This window comes from Leptodactylus fuscus, chromosome 4, assembly GCF_031893055.1.
Source record: "Leptodactylus fuscus isolate aLepFus1 chromosome 4, aLepFus1.hap2, whole genome shotgun sequence".
NCBI classification, from domain to species: Eukaryota; Metazoa; Chordata; class Amphibia; order Anura; family Leptodactylidae; genus Leptodactylus; species Leptodactylus fuscus.
Window position 1 is genome coordinate 119141679 of NC_134268.1, and position 15924 is coordinate 119157602.

The window sequence follows — 15924 nt, forward strand, 5'->3', positions numbered from 1 at the left end:
ATTTTCCAGAAGTTGAAGGTCCATGAAGTGTGTATATCCTGTGAATAGGCCATAATTTAAAGATGAAAATAATCCTTTAATAGGAGACATTAGAGATCTCACAAAGGTTATATCAGTATATAAACAAGATATATCAATGAATTAGAGATCTCAGATCTATCAGGATTAGAGATGAGCGAGTAGTATTCAATCGAATACGACTATTCAATCGAATACTCGTATCGGTCGAATACCACGTGGGAAAAATCCATTGAATTCAATGCAAAAACCTCCTCGTGCTCCTAATCCTGCTACTTCCGGAACTTGGAGGATCCAAGGTGTCGAATTTTGGTTTCCATGGAAACCGGAACAACATTCCCGTTTTTTCCCATAGACTATAATAGGATTCGATATTCGAACGAATACTACTCGCTCATCTCTAATCAGGATATTAATATATATTATAAAATTGATCAACTCTGAATTTAGTAACTATTTAGATTTAAAAAAAATTACTTCAATGAACCAAAGTAATATATTGTTAAGACAATGTATATAAAAAAGGAGATAAATTCTTCTTACCATAAAACCATGCAATTCCAATAGCTTCAATAAGTACTCCAAATAAAATTGAAGTACCTGCTGCAAAATGGTCAAGCAAAGTAAAAACATAAATTCCTCCCTATAATAAAAGAGAACATGGCTGTTAACATTGCATAAGTGTAGAGGATGCCTACATATTGTCATGGATCCAACACAGGCTTGGGTTTAGAACATGACTTCATTAAAAACTCCCTACCACCTAACTGCTATGTCACTTACTGTAGAATTTCAGTGGGAAAGGCAGTGCATTTTTCTCCCAAGATTGCAGTGCTAGGGATCACTCTGTAAACTTCTTGCCATAGTGATGGGTAGTAAATGAGAAAAGCAACCAGCAACTTCTAAACTGCTCAATTTACTGCTCAGTCCTGCTTTACTGCTCTGCTTCCGTTCCATCACAGAATCTATTAAAGGCTCATCTATCAGGCTAGACGCTACAGCGATGCCTCTGGTCTGTGCCAGTCGTTACATTGGCTGTCTATTCATTATAGAATAAAATATAAAGTTATCACCCTCATCCACAAGGCTCTCCATAATGCCGCTCCTCCCTACATTTCCTCCCTCATCTCTGTCTACCTCCCAACCCGTGCTCTCCGCTCACTCAATGACCTAACACTTACATCCTCTATTATCAGAACCTCCCACACTCGTATACAAGACTTCTCCCGAGCTGCACCACTTCTCTGGAATGCTCTATCCCGAACAATCAGATTACACAATTTCTACAGTTTCAAACGCAAACTAAAGACACATCTTTTCAGACAAGCCTATCACAATTTCTAACATAAACCCTTAACCCTCCTCTGTCCCCGCTCCCACATTACCCCACATGATATGATGTCATCTCATGCTAACTTTATAGGTCCAAGCTCCATCCACATGTTAAAGGACACGACTGGTGACGGCTCATAAAGTTTTATGTTTGTGTAACGACAGTAAGCTCTATTACAAAAGTGTCTGACCTCTGCATAAGCAATGCTGCCCCTGCTACCTCTTGTGTCACCCCCTTTACCTCATAGATTGTAAGCTCTTGCAAGCAGGGCCCTTAATCCCATTGTGTGAAATGACTTTCTTTGTAATGCATCTTTCTGTCTGTATTTGAACCCTACAAATTGTACAGCGCTGCGGAATATGTTGGCGCTATATAAATACAATTTTTAATTATTATTATTATTAAATATTGTAAATGAAAAAGTTCTGCAGGCAGCACTTTTTTGTGCAACAAAATGACCAAAAAATAGACCAGTAGACCCCATTATAGATAATTGAATCTTCTGGGCTCTTGTCAACTCTGTCATTGCAAACATATGACACTCCTGTTGCTTTATAATGGATCAGAACAATGGAAGACAATGCAGATGTTAAAGGAGCCTATGATATCAGCAAGTGTCTAACAGATTTCTAGCAGTTTTCCAACATGTTTTACAGGTACTGAGCAGTACAGATGTGAAAAAAGCTCTGGTGAGATAGATATTTTACTGTAATCTACTACAATATACTTATGTCTCTTTACGTCTCTTTCTCCCTTCTTCATAGGCCTCTAGGAACTGTAGCCTGTCTTCAGTGAATATAGATCTGGTAGTGAATTGAGCAATTTAGCAGGCAGGGGAAGAGAGGAGTTGATAAGGGAAGATTGAACCATTTTTGTTTGCTGAGATATATTACATTGACTCAAACTATTTATTTACAAAAAAAAATTGTAATGGTTACTCTTTAATAAAAAATACTGTCCAGGATGAATCTACACAGATAATTAAATGACAACTGCATACAGATGTAAGAAAGTACTTCTTTGGAGCAAATCAAAGTATGACAGACTTGAGGTTACTAACAATGAAGTGTCATTTTAAGAACGTCTGAATCTACGGAGACTCTGCCAGTGAATCCGCCAAAAAACATTAAAGAGAAAAGTCCTACACAGAGGACATTTCTCTCTGCAGGTTTTCAGTTTTCAGGAAACCTGACAGACACCCAGTGGACCCCATTATAGTCTATGGGGTCTGCAGGTCTGCGCAAGTAACCGCTGTTTTAGTGGGCGGGCTCTCCGTCTTTTGGGTCTTACTGACACTGATTCAGTCTAACATATGGATTTGCAAGCCCTTACGTGGACTTTTAAATAACACTTCAACCAGCCGCCCCATCAGACTAACTCCAAATCCCTGAACTCCTAAGTCATCCCCCGTAACTAAAACAATTTTTACGCCCCACCTCACCATAATGATGTTTTACCTCATGTACTTTAAGAACTACTTTCCTCTCCGCATGATTCGTGCGGACACCGCACAGAAAACACACGGACTCCATTATCGTCTATGGGGGCCGTGTGCTTTTATTGTTCACTGCTTTTTCAATGAGCTCGGTATTCCATTCGGGGGGTACCCAAGCAGACTCCCTGAACGGAATACTGAACGCAGATGTGAACCGAGTCTAACTGATAACTTATTATTAAGGTATGTGCTCCACTTTGGAGTCCGGATGTCCTCTCTGCTCCTCTGTCTAACAATGTACTTCATGTATGAAAGGAGGTCAGATTCACATTTCAGGTCTATTAAAGGCTCAATCTAACCTCCATAAGTCTGCTCAGTAAGTTTGACTTCATGTTCATATGGGAAACACTTGAAAATTAACTTACATTAGTTACACAGGAGAGGGATATGAAGAAAGTACAGAGAACAATGAAAAGAGTAAACAGCTCTCGATGTCTATGTAGGAACTTGAATTCATCAATGAGTCCTGTTATTACTGATTCCATTCCACCCATCTGTAATACAAAAGGTAACTGAGCTTGTCAGTATACAGAATTACTGCATTTACATAAATTTAGACCGTTGACATTATATCAGACAATAGTACATTTTCAGGTTGGCAAAAACCCTTGTTGACTAAACCGTGTCCGTTTTGGAGGTATGTTATGCCCCCTTTTATTTCGTATAGGCTTGAAAATAAGTTGGCTTCTTTTTGTTACATGATCGGTATGCCCACGTCACAAATAACATGACCTCAAAGATTTGCCAGCTCTCCTGGGAATCTGGGAGATCAGCCCTTACATATGTCTTTTATGAGGCACTCAGAGAAATATTAGGTGCTCAGATAAGATCTCCCAGTAAACACAGAAGAAAACCAACACTCCAGAGGGTAAATTTGAGCAATTCAGACATTTTTGTAACATTATGTTCTGTCGGTAGACCTCTATCATTTTGGCTATTCATTATTGCACTAATCTGTCTGTTTAATAAAGGGCTCTTGTGAGACTGAAATGTCACAAATAGGTTTGAATAGCTCAAACACTAATAAAACCTACATTTGATGGTGATTTACCCATTACATTGTGGCGAATACAAGCCACACCCTTAGGGGGCATTCACACGGAGTAACGCCGGGCGTGTATCACAGCCGTACACGCCAGCGTTACGGCAGACTGCCGAACACTTCCCATTCACTTCAATGGGAGCGCTCATAACAGCGGCGTTTACGAGCGCTCCCATTGAAGTGAATGAGAAGTGTTCGGCAGTCTGCCGTAACGCCGGCGTGTACGGCTGTGATACACGCCCGGCGTTACTCCGTGTGAATGCCCCCTTACAGCGCAGATGCCAGAGTCTTAAGGCAATCCACCCTACTATTACAGAAGCTTCCTGCCCATTTATAGTCTGAGCCGGCGGTGGCTGGAGCGGGTGTTAGCTGTAAGTTAACCCCTTAAATTAAACATGACCATAAAAACCCTGCAATCAAACATGACCGTAACATTTAAGGGCTTCCACTAATAAATGACTTCCATCTGCCCCCGCAGGCAACAATATCACGGGGTGCTGATATGCATTTTCAGCAGCTTGGGGTCTGGCCAGTGACCCTAGGCTGCCTAGATCTCCCATACCTGGTTGATCCGGTTGCTGAATGGAGAAAGTCATCTTATGTGTCTGCATCAGCTGACTTCCTCTATACACTGCAATACACGTTCATGCATGTGAAAATGGCCGCTTGCACAGTATTATTAGCGGCCATTTTCCAGTCTACTCTGCCCGAGGCCTAGAAATTACGAGCCTGCACCGGAAATAGAAGAAGTTGAAGATGACGCTGTGGACGAAGAAGGAGGCGTCGCTGAAGACACTTCTCTGGCAGCGGTGGGGACGCCCCCATCGCTGTTTGAGCGCTGGGGCCCGCCCCCATCGCTGCGAGAGAACTCATTTGCATACCGGTAAAAAACGGTATTTCTAAGGATTGCGCAGCGGAGACCACGTCTAAAGGTAAGACACGAATAGCCTTTGTAAAGGTTTTAGTGGTAGAATCCCTTTAATCATCCACTGTGCATTAATGTATGAGATACTAATGTTTACTACACCCCATGAAAAATTCTTCAAGGGGCGCAGTTTTCAAAATGGGGTCATCCCTTCCGGGATTCCACTTTATTGGCACCTCAGGGGCTCTGCAAACATGAAATGACATCAAGATACCAGGTTCTGAGGATAATATCACTCCTTAAGGAGAGATCACCTTCACAGGCGTATGGAGACTTACAAAAAGTCTTTTTGGCCTCACTGGGGGAATTATGGGAAAATATGCAAAATTGTTTTCCAAGATGTAAATATGAAAACAGTGCCTCTGTTTGCTGCCCTCTAGGGGCAGCCCCCTTAAACATCATGTTCGACTTTCCAACAAGCCTTGATGCTATGATCCAGTGTTTAGCCAAAATAGTATCCCAGATGTGGACATCGCTATTTCGATCTGGTTGGATCGCCTCAGCACAGGGGGCTGTCCCTAGAGTGCAGCAAACAGAGGCACTGTTTTCCTGTTTACGTCTTGGAAAACATTTGCATATTTTCCCATAATTCCCCAGTGCTAAAAAGGCTTTTTGTAAGTCTACATAAGCCTGTGAAGGTGATTTCTCCTTAACCCCTTCCCGCCGATGGCATTTTTTGATTTTCGTTTTTGACTCCCCTCCTTCTAAACCCCATAACTTTTTTATTTCTCCGCTCCCAGAGCCATATGAGGTCTTAATTTTTGCGGGACAAATTTTTCTTCATGATGCTACCATTAATTATTTTATATAATGTAATGGGAAGCAGGAAAAAAATTCAGAATGGGGTGGATTTGAAGAAAAAAATGCATTCCTGCGATTTTCTTACGGGCTTTGGTTTTACGGCGTTCACTGTGCAGCCAAAATGACATGTCCCCTATATTCTGTGTTTCGGTACGGTTCCAGGGATACCAAATTTATATGGTTTTATTTACATTTTGACCCCTAAAAAAAATTCCAAAACTGTGTTAAAAAATTTTTTTTCTAAAAGTCGCCATATTCCGACGGCCGTAACTTTTTTATACATAAGTGTACAGGGATACATATGGCGTCTTTTTTTGTGGGGCCGGGTGTACTTTTTAGTTCTACCATTTTCGGGAAATGTTATTGCTTTGATCACTTTTTATTCAAATTTTTATCAGAATCAAAACAGTGAAAAAACGGTGGTTTGGCACTTTCGACTATTTTTCCCGCCACGGCGTTTACCGAACAGGAAAAATATTTTTATCGATTTGTAGAGCGGGCGATTTCGGACGCGGGGATACCTAACATGTATATGTTTCACAGTTTTTAACTACTTTTATATGTGTTTTAGGGAAAGGGGGGTGATTTGAACTTTTAATTCTTTTTATATTTTTTTATATTTTTTTAACTTTTTTTTTTATTTTATTTTTTTTGCATTTATTAGACCCCCTAGGGGTGTTGAACCCCAGGGGGTCTGATCACTAATGCAATGCATTACAATGCTAATGCATTGCAAAAAATCATCCTTTCTTTTGCAGGCTGCATAGACCAGCCTGCAAAAGAGAGGATTTGCAGACAAGCCTGGGAGCCTGTACAAGGCTGCCGGCTGTCATGGCAATGAGACATCAGCCCTGGAGCATGCTCCAGGAGCCGGCGATCCCGGCCAAAATGGCGGCGCCCATGCGCCTCCGGGAAAATGGCGCCTCCGGCGCCTTTGACCGTGGCGCCGGAGGGGTTAATGCCTCCGATCGGTCCGGGGACCGATTGGAGGCATTAGAGCCGGTTGTCTACTGCTTAAAGCAGTAGACACCCGGCGGCTATGGCGGCCGCCCGGCTCCCGGGCGGTCGCCATAGTTACAGACCCGACATGCGCCGTACTATTATGGCGTATGTCGGGAAGGGGTTAAGGAATGATATTATCCCCAGAAACTGGTCTAGAAGTCTCTCATCTCTGCCAAATCAGTTTTCTCTATGCTGTGTTGAGGAAGATGGAACCAGAAACAGTGGTGTCTATAGCTGGGATAGTGATTTGGCTAAACCCTGCATCGTAGCATCAAGACTTGTTGGAAACTCGGGCATGATGTTTAAGGGGGCTGCTCCTAGAGAGCAGCAAACAGAGGCTCTGTTTTCCTATTTACATATTGGAAAACAGATTTGCATATTTTTCCCATCAAGATACCAAGCATCTAATTCTGCACTCCAAAAGCCACTTAGTGCCGTATCGTGTGCCCAAACTGAAGTTTATGCCCATATGTATGGCAATCTTGTACCTAGGATGATGTACTTAATCTCATTCGTAAGTGTAAATTGCTATTTGGGCACTCAGCAGGGCACAGAAGAGAATGAGTGCCATGTGCATTTTGGAGCATAGGTTTAGATGGTTTGTTTTTTGAACGCCATGACACTTTTGCAGAGACCTGAAAAGCCAGTTAAGTGGAATCTCCTGACATGTGACACGCATTTTGGAAACTACACCCATGAAGGAATTTATCCAGGGGTGCTGTAAGCCTCTTTAATATGCAGTTGATAGTGAAAGGAGGAAATTTTTCCAGAAATACGTCATTTCAATGCACAATATGTTATGTCCAGCTTGTGCCATATAGCACTCTTTCCATTCTGAGCCCTGTACCCATATAGCAGATTATGGCCACATATGGCATATTTCCATGTTCAGGAGCAATTGCTTAATAAACTGTGGGGTGCTTTTTCTCCTTCAACTGCTTGTGAAAATGAAAACTTTGATGATAAAGTGACGGTTTATTTATTTTTCATTTATACATCCCAATGTTAATAAAATCTATAAAACGGCTGTGAGGCCAAGATGCTCACTATACTCCTTGATGAATTCTGTCAGGGTTGTAGTTTCTAAAATGGGGTCACTTTTGGAGAGTTTCCGTTGTATTTGTACTCTAGGGGCTCTTCAAATGAGACATGGCACCTATTCTAGCAAAATCTGCTTTTCAAGTGCCAATTCCCTTCCATGCTCTGCTGTGTTCCCAAACATCAGTTTACACTCACATGTGGGATATTTCTGTGTACGGGAGAAATTACATAACAAACTGTGAGAAGCAATTTCTCTTTTTAACCCTTTGTGAATGTATTAATTTTAGGTCTAAATGAATGTATTATTGAAAAAAATTAAATGTCTAGATTTCAACTCCATATTGTTTTAATTTCTGTGAAATACTTAAATGCTGTTTTATCAACTCATTGAATGGCTTGAATTAAAACAAGAGGTTTATTGATATACATTAAAATATCCAAAAAAGAGTTCCCAGGAGGACAATGAAGAAAATGTGTATACACCACCTCCCAACAAGTAAGCTGCAAACCTAATACTAATTCCCTGTAAATCCAAGACTAGGAGTGCAAGCTAACACTAATGTCTCCACAGTAGAGACTACAATCAACTTCACTCACTAATAAGTTCCATTAAATGTCTGAGGAGTGATATCATCCAACAAGGTATGTGTAAATTAAAAACCCCTAATAGAACAATAGCTGCAAATAGCAATATTAATTAACCCTCTCGCTAGGGATATGTAATAGATATGTGGATAAGGTCACAACCTATGGCACTGTACACATGCGTCCATAAAGGAACTGGTATGGGCGATTAGCATACATAACAGTGAATACTGTCATAAATATCATTAGCTTTAGCCCAATAGAACTAAAGATATAACTTGCGATATCTCTCACTAAAACTCATAACTCATGTCTCTACGTGTTTCATTCCCCTTCAAGGGGAGATCCTTAGGAGACTATGCTCTGTAGACCAACATATGGACTGAGTAGCGTGGACACACCAGTCAACAAAGTGCTACTTCCAATGATATCACAGCGGTATAAAACAATTAACCCATACATATTGTAATGCAGCAGGATACTTGATAATGGTGGAGAGAACCACTGTTCCCCATAGTAGGCGTGGGTACTCAAAAATGCAGCTGGAAAGTGGTAGAAACACAAAACAAAACTCTGCAGTTATCTGTTATAAAGCAGTCATCTGTTCATTTGATCTGACAGTATGTCAGACAGAGAAGCAACAGGCCCTGAACAGGGGACGGTCACAGGTTGCAGCAGAGTAAAGTGGCATGGCAGCAGGGGTCACTTTTAAAGGCCTGAGCTCCCAGTGTCAGATAGCGATCTTGTCTTAACAAGCAACCCGGGGGTTCTAGAATGGATGACTTCATCACTTCATCCCAAGTCACATCAGACACCCCCAGCCAAAAATCAGTGTGTTCGTCAGACACAACCTTTAGTTGGCATGGCCCAGGAGCAGGCCCTGTGCCCTCACCTATCTATTAGTTAGTATTAATAAGTTGACATGTAGACAGTGATGTCTGTTTATGCCCCCTGGAAAATCTGCAAAACGTACACATCACCATAAGTGAGATGAAGGTAGACAAAATTAAAATATGCAGTGCCTAGCATTTCTTGAAACATATCAGTAAAAGCTACTCATTCTGCCATTTTTTATTATTATGGAACCAGCTGTTTTTCCTCTTTCCCTTGTTAGAAATGAAAAAAATTAAAGATGACTTAATAAATACAGTAAAAATGATACATTAGTAACATTTGAGATATTTACTTACTGCACTGTCAATTCCAAGTGTCAGAAGCATTATAAAAAATATAACTGCCCATACAGAGGAAAGTGGAAGGGTAGCTATAGCTTCCGGGTAGATTATAAATATCAATCCAGGTCCTAAAAGATAGCAAAATCAATTTCAGAGATTTGATACTTTTCAGTAATTCAAGTCAACAGATAGGCCGAAATTTAGAAACCTTGTACATCAATTTTTTGGTGTTGGGGGTTTTGCTTAATAAATTGTGACCCTTTTCTCTTTTATGCCAACCTTGCCACTTTCCTAAAAGGAGGCAAGACAAGGAGAATAGTGTGGTTGGAGCTATTGGTTCCTTCAGATTTATGATTATTTACTCAGGTTATTGGAGTAAATGATGCCTGAAATCTATGCCAGCTAGCAACTCATTCATGATGAGACATGGACCTTGTCATTAATGAAATACAGGGATTATTAAACTAGAGCAATATATGCCGGTCTTGATAAATCCCCTCCAGTATGTGCAATACATCTGACTACATATGACAAAAATCTTGTTACATCACAATAAAACTGTAATGTTGATGTGGCTTCAATTATTTCCCAAGGGATACCCTTTTGGAGTCATATGGGGTGTTATCTAATCCACATGTTAGAATGTACACTTCAGTTGAATTCCTATTCACAAAGGTTGTCTACTTTAGAAAAGCAATTTTTCATATATACGTTTAGGGAATTCTGAGTTAATAGAGGGGGTTTATATTATACATATATTATACATTATTCATTACACTTATCTTGGTCAGGGTGAGGAACATTTACAGAAAGTTTTTCCAGCCATAGGACCTTTCTTGTCTATTATACAAATAACCCATTCAGATTCATTTATGTGGATTCATTCAGTGTACTCATTTTTGCACATATTTGCGATATGTGCCAGGAAAGTTCCCATCCTACAAGAGATGAGTGAGTAGTACTTGATCGAGTAGGTATTCGATCGAATACTACGGTATTCGAAATACTCGTACTCGATCGAGTACCACTCGCTGTTCGAATGTAAAAGTTCGATGCAGAACCAGCATTGATTGGCCGAATGCTATACAGTCGGCCAATCAATCCTGTTCTTCTCCTACCTTTAGAAGTCTTCTCCGTGCAGCTTCCCCGCTGCGTCTTCCGGCTCTTCATTTACTCTGCCAGGCATCTGGCACCTTGTAGTGCGGACATGCGCAGTCGGCTCTGCCCAGGCCCGATGCCTGGCAGAGTGAATGAAGAGCCGGAAGACGCCACGGGGACGCTGCAAGAAGACTGCACGGAGGATCCAGCCCGACCCTCACTCGTGGACTTGGTAAGTATAATTTGATCGAACGTTGCCTTCCCCTGAAACGAGCATTTTCCCCCATAGACTATAATAGGGTTCGATATTCGATTGGAGTAATCGAATATTGAGGGGCTACTCGAAATGAATCACTTATCTCTACATCCTACATGTTACATGTTTCTATAGGCCATTATATACCCACCATAAGTGTTCTTTCAGCATACAGAACAGCAGGGCTATGCCAGGGAAGTCTACTACATTTTCTTATGCAGTGAGACACTGCACAACTATTTCACAGAGTATACAGTTTTTTCAATGGAAGTCAATGGCTGATTTATGCCACTGTATATACTGTACAGTGGCATACTGTACTTCAGAGGCTGGGGTAATTGAATACTTACTGCTAGGATTTCTCACGTTTCCCAACATATAATTGTTGGCCAAAAGTGAACCTAAAGCAGCTTCATACTGTCTATTTGAGTTCATATCAATGCCTGAACTATTGAATTTCTTGGCTACAAATTACTGACATTGTTAGAGAGATATAAAGGTTGTGCTCTATGATAAAATGTGTAAGCCCCCTTTCCTCCGCAGTGGCGCAGCAGATTAATTGAACACTTCCTGCCAGGGTTTCCCATGTTTACCCACAGTTAACAGCTGTTTTTTGGGTGATTCAGTGGGTAAAAACTCTGATCAACTTATTATGAAATGGACCCTTCAGTAGATTGTCCAAAGTAGAAAACATCTTTGAGTTATTCTCCAGTTGTCCAGCTAAAACAGGGTACAATGTTATGCATCTGGATGCCTATACAGTTGAATCTGTTGTCATTCACTTACTCTTCTTGCATTGAAGTTGAAGACAAAGGCAACCAAAAGTATAGACATTAGAGATGAGCGAACAGTAAAATATTCGAGATTCGATATTCGTTTCGAGTAGAGCCTCAATATTCGACTACTCGATCGAATATCGAATCCCATTATAGTCTATGGGAAAAAATGCTCGTTTCAGGGGAAACCACTATTTGACTAAAGGAGAGTCACCAAGTCCATGAGTAGCAGGAGGAGAGTGTTTAGGAGGAGCGCTGTGCATTTAAAGTGCACGGACCCCATTATAGTCTATGGGGTCCGTGCACTTTAACTGCACAACGCTTGCAGTTGCGCTGATAAAAAGTAAGCTCCCTCATAACATCAAGCTGCCAGCTCTCCCAAATAGCAAAGACGAGCCTGCGGCAAATCAACACTGGTTCTGCAACAGGCTCGTCCTTGCTAGTCGAGAGGGCTGGCAGATTGCTGTTACGAGGGAGCTTACTTTTTCTCATAGGAATGAATTGACCAGTGTTGATTGGCCAGTGTATAGCATTCAGCCAAACAACGCTGGTTCTGCCAGAGGCTCGTTTGTGAGGAGGCGGAGTCTAAAATCGGACTACAATGGAGACTGCTGTGGTCCGATCTTAGACTCCGGCTCCTCACAGACGAACCTCCAGCAGAACCATCGTTGATTGGCCAAATGCTGTACACTGGCCAATCAACGCTGGTCAATTCATTCCTACGAGAAAAAGTCAGCCTCCTCGTAACAGCAAGCTGCCAGGTCTCCCGACTAGCAAGGATGAGCCTGCTGCAGAACCAGCGTTGATTTGCCGAATGCCATACACTGTATAGCGTTCGGCCAATCAACGCTGATTCTGAATCAAATATTTACTGCGAATAGCTAGTAGTACTCGATCAAGTATGAATATTTCAAATACCGTAGTATTCGATCGAATACCTACTCAATCGAATACTACTCGCTCATCTCTAATAGACATCCAATAGCAGTACGCAGTTAAAAATATGATTCCTCAGCTGTATGGCAAATATCTTTAAACCTAACCTAAAGCACATTGTGAGAAGCTTTACTGTTCTTACCATCTTTAGCAACATCACTAATGGGAATATTATGTTTCTGTGACATATATCCAAGGAAGGAGAAAATGACAAAACCAGAGAAAAAACTTGTCAAACAGTTGACTGAAGTGGTGATGATAGCATCTCTGTAAGAGAAAACAGAGGGATACTTTTCAACTATGAAGAAGAAATTTAATGTGGGAAATTTATCAAGAGGGTAATTTATAAAGGCAGTTTTGCTGGAGACTGTATTGGCATAATTTATTTATTCATTTATTTATTTTACTCATATACAGTGTTGGCCAAAAGTATTGGCACCCCTGCAATTCTGTCAGATAATACTCATTTTCTTCCAGAAAATGATTGCAATCACAAATTCTTTGGTATTATTATCTTCATTTAATTTGTCTTCAATGGAAAACCACAAGAAGAATTGTCAAAAAGCCAAATTGGATATAATTCCACTGCAAACATAAAAAAGGGGGTGGACAAGAGTATTGGCACTGTTTAAAAAATCATGTGATGCTTCTCTAATTTGTGTAATTAACAGCACCTGTTACTTACCTGAGGCACCTAACAGGTGGTGGCAATAACTAAATCACACTTGCAGCCGGTTTAAATGGATTAAAGTTGACTCAACCTCTGTCCTGTGTCCTTGTGTGTACCACATTGAGCATGGAGAAAAGAAAGAAGACCAAAGAACTGTCTGAGGACTTCAGAAGCAAAATTGTGAGGAAGCATGAACAATCTCAAGGCTACAAGTCCATCTCCAAAGACCTGAATGTTCTTGTGTCTACCGTGCACAGTGTCATCAAGAAGTTTAAAGCCCATGTCACTGTGGCTAACCTCCCTAGATATGGATGGAAAAGAAAAATTGACAAGAGATTTCAACGCAAGATTGTGCGGATGGTGGATAAAGAACCTCGACTAACATCCAAACAAGTTCAAGCTGCCCAGCAGTCCGAGGGTACAACAGTGTCAACCTGTACTATCTGTCTGCATCTGAATGAAAAGGGACTGTATGGTAGGATATCCAGCAAGACCCCACTTCTTACACAGAGACATAAAAAAGCCAGGCTGGAGTTTGCCAAAACTTACCTGAGAAAGCCAAAAACATTTTGGAAGAATGTTCTCTGGTCAGATGAGACAAAAGTAGAGCTTTTTTTGGAAAAGGCATCCACATAGAGTTTACAGGGAAAAAAAAGAGGCCTCTGAAGAAAAGAACACAGTCCCTACAGTCAAACATGGTGGAGGTGATGTTTTGGGGTTGCTTTGCTGCCTCTGGCACTGGACTGCTTGACCGTTTGCATGGCATTATGAAGTCTGAAGACTACCAACAAATTTTGCAGCATAATGTAGGGCCCAGTGTGAGAAAGCTGGGTCTCCCTCAGAGGTCATGGGTCTTCCAGCAGGACAATGACCCAAAACACACTTCAAAAAGCACTAGAAAATGGTTTGAGAGAAAGCACTGGAGACTTCTAAAGTGGGCAGCAATGAGTCCAGACCTGAATCCCATAGAACAACTGTGGAGAGATCTCAAAATGGCAGTTTGGAGAAGGCACCCTTCAAATCTCAGGGACCTGGAGCAGTTTGCCAAAGAAGAATGGTCTAAAATTCCAGCAGAGCATTGTAAGAAACTCATTGATGGTTACCGGAAGTGGTTGTTTGCAGTTATTTTATCTAAAGGTTGTGCTACCAAGTATTAGGCTGAGGGTGCCAATACTTTTGTCCGGCCCATTTTTTGAGTTTTGTGTAAAATGATCAATGATTTGACTTTTTTTTCATTCTCTTTTGTGTTTTTTCATTGCAAGCAAAATAAATGAAGATATTAATACTAAAGAGTTTGTGATTGCAATCATTTTCTGGAAGAAGTATTATCTGACAGAATTGCAGGGGTGCCAATACTTTTGGCCAACACTGTATATAGCCCCACATATTCTGTAGCCCTTTAAAGATATTTTTAGTCCTTGGGTCTAAAAGTGTTTAAAAACCGTGCTTGAAAAATTTGGCACATGTGTGAACTTAAAGGTCCCAGACCGTAGAAAGTTTCTGCATTAGTGGTCGTAACCATTGGCAACCGATCAAGATAACAGACTGTCAGCACTAAGATAGTAGAGAAAATCTTTAAAACTTTGCAGAATTTTTGATTGCTTATAAAATATTATAACTTTTAATTATCTACAAATATAGATATGATTATGTACATGGAAATATCCCTTTAAGCCTGCATTCACGTGAACGTCATAGACAACTATGCGCTGTTTTTCTTAACAGCCATAACATGGCGGCATTACTTTCAACGTCTGTGAATGTGGATTATGGTTGTGTCAGACCATCAAAATATATGTCATGCTCTATTTTTTAGCTAAATCAAAATAAGGACCCCAAAACTGATAGATAGATAGATAGATAGATAGATAGATAGATAGATAGATAGATAGATAGACAGACAGATAGATAAGTATAATGATCAAATCTTAAGTTTCAAAATGTCTAATTATCTTAAACTTTAATAATAATATAACAAATATATTAGATATATATATAGAGTGCGCAAAGCAGTAATCAAAGCAAAAGGTGGCTACTTTGAAGAACCTAGAATATAAGACAGATTTTCAGTTGTTTCATACTTTTTTGTTAAGTATATAATTCCACATGTGTTAATTCATAGTTTTGATGCCTTCACTGTGAATCTACAATTTTCATAGTCACGAAAATACAGAAAACTCTTTGAATGAGAAGGTGTGTCCATATGTATATATATATTTAAAATATAGCCTTAAAGGAGTTGTCCAAGGTGTTTAGTTTAATTTAATTTAACTTACTTTCTCCAGAGATTTATTCAGCATAGACCTGAGGGTTCCAGGCTGGTTCTAACCTCAGGTCACAGGATCAGATCAAGCATTCCCATTTTCACAGGTAGCTGACTTTACTATAGTGTGACAGCACCATTACACAAGTAGCTACCTTCAAAAATGGGAGAGGATGGGAAGGGGTGCTGGTTCCAATCATATGACTCAGGGTCAGAACCAGCTTGAAGCCCCAGGTCCAGGTTGAATATATTCCCGGAGGTAGTAAATTAAATTAAACACTCTGAACAACCTCTTTAATAGAGTCTTGTGAAGGTGACCTAAAGGTGAAACTTTTTTTATATTTAACATTCCATACACATACTTATGGTTTTCTTTACAAGGATCCCGTCGTCAGGACAATTACATTCATTATACAGACAACCTAAAAAGTTTCAAACAGCTCTTAAGTCTAGAAATTCTGGGACTTGTAGAATATAGGGTTACTCTTGTAAATTGGAAATGATTTTC

General features: G+C 40.4%; 1 protein-coding gene across 1 annotated transcript in view; it reads right to left on the reverse strand.

Annotated features, from left to right (window-relative positions):
- SLC6A3 (solute carrier family 6 member 3) overlaps positions 1-15924 on the reverse strand; it is a 109120-nt gene that overhangs the window by 19850 nt on the left and 73346 nt on the right. Inside the window, exons 8-11 of the mRNA XM_075271013.1 lie at positions 12626-12750; positions 9433-9545; positions 3212-3340; positions 562-661 (exon numbers count right to left, since the gene is read on the reverse strand). Coding sequence (XP_075127114.1) covers positions 562-661; positions 3212-3340; positions 9433-9545; positions 12626-12750 — 467 coding nt within the window. The remainder of the gene's footprint in view (positions 1-561; positions 662-3211; positions 3341-9432; positions 9546-12625; positions 12751-15924) is intronic.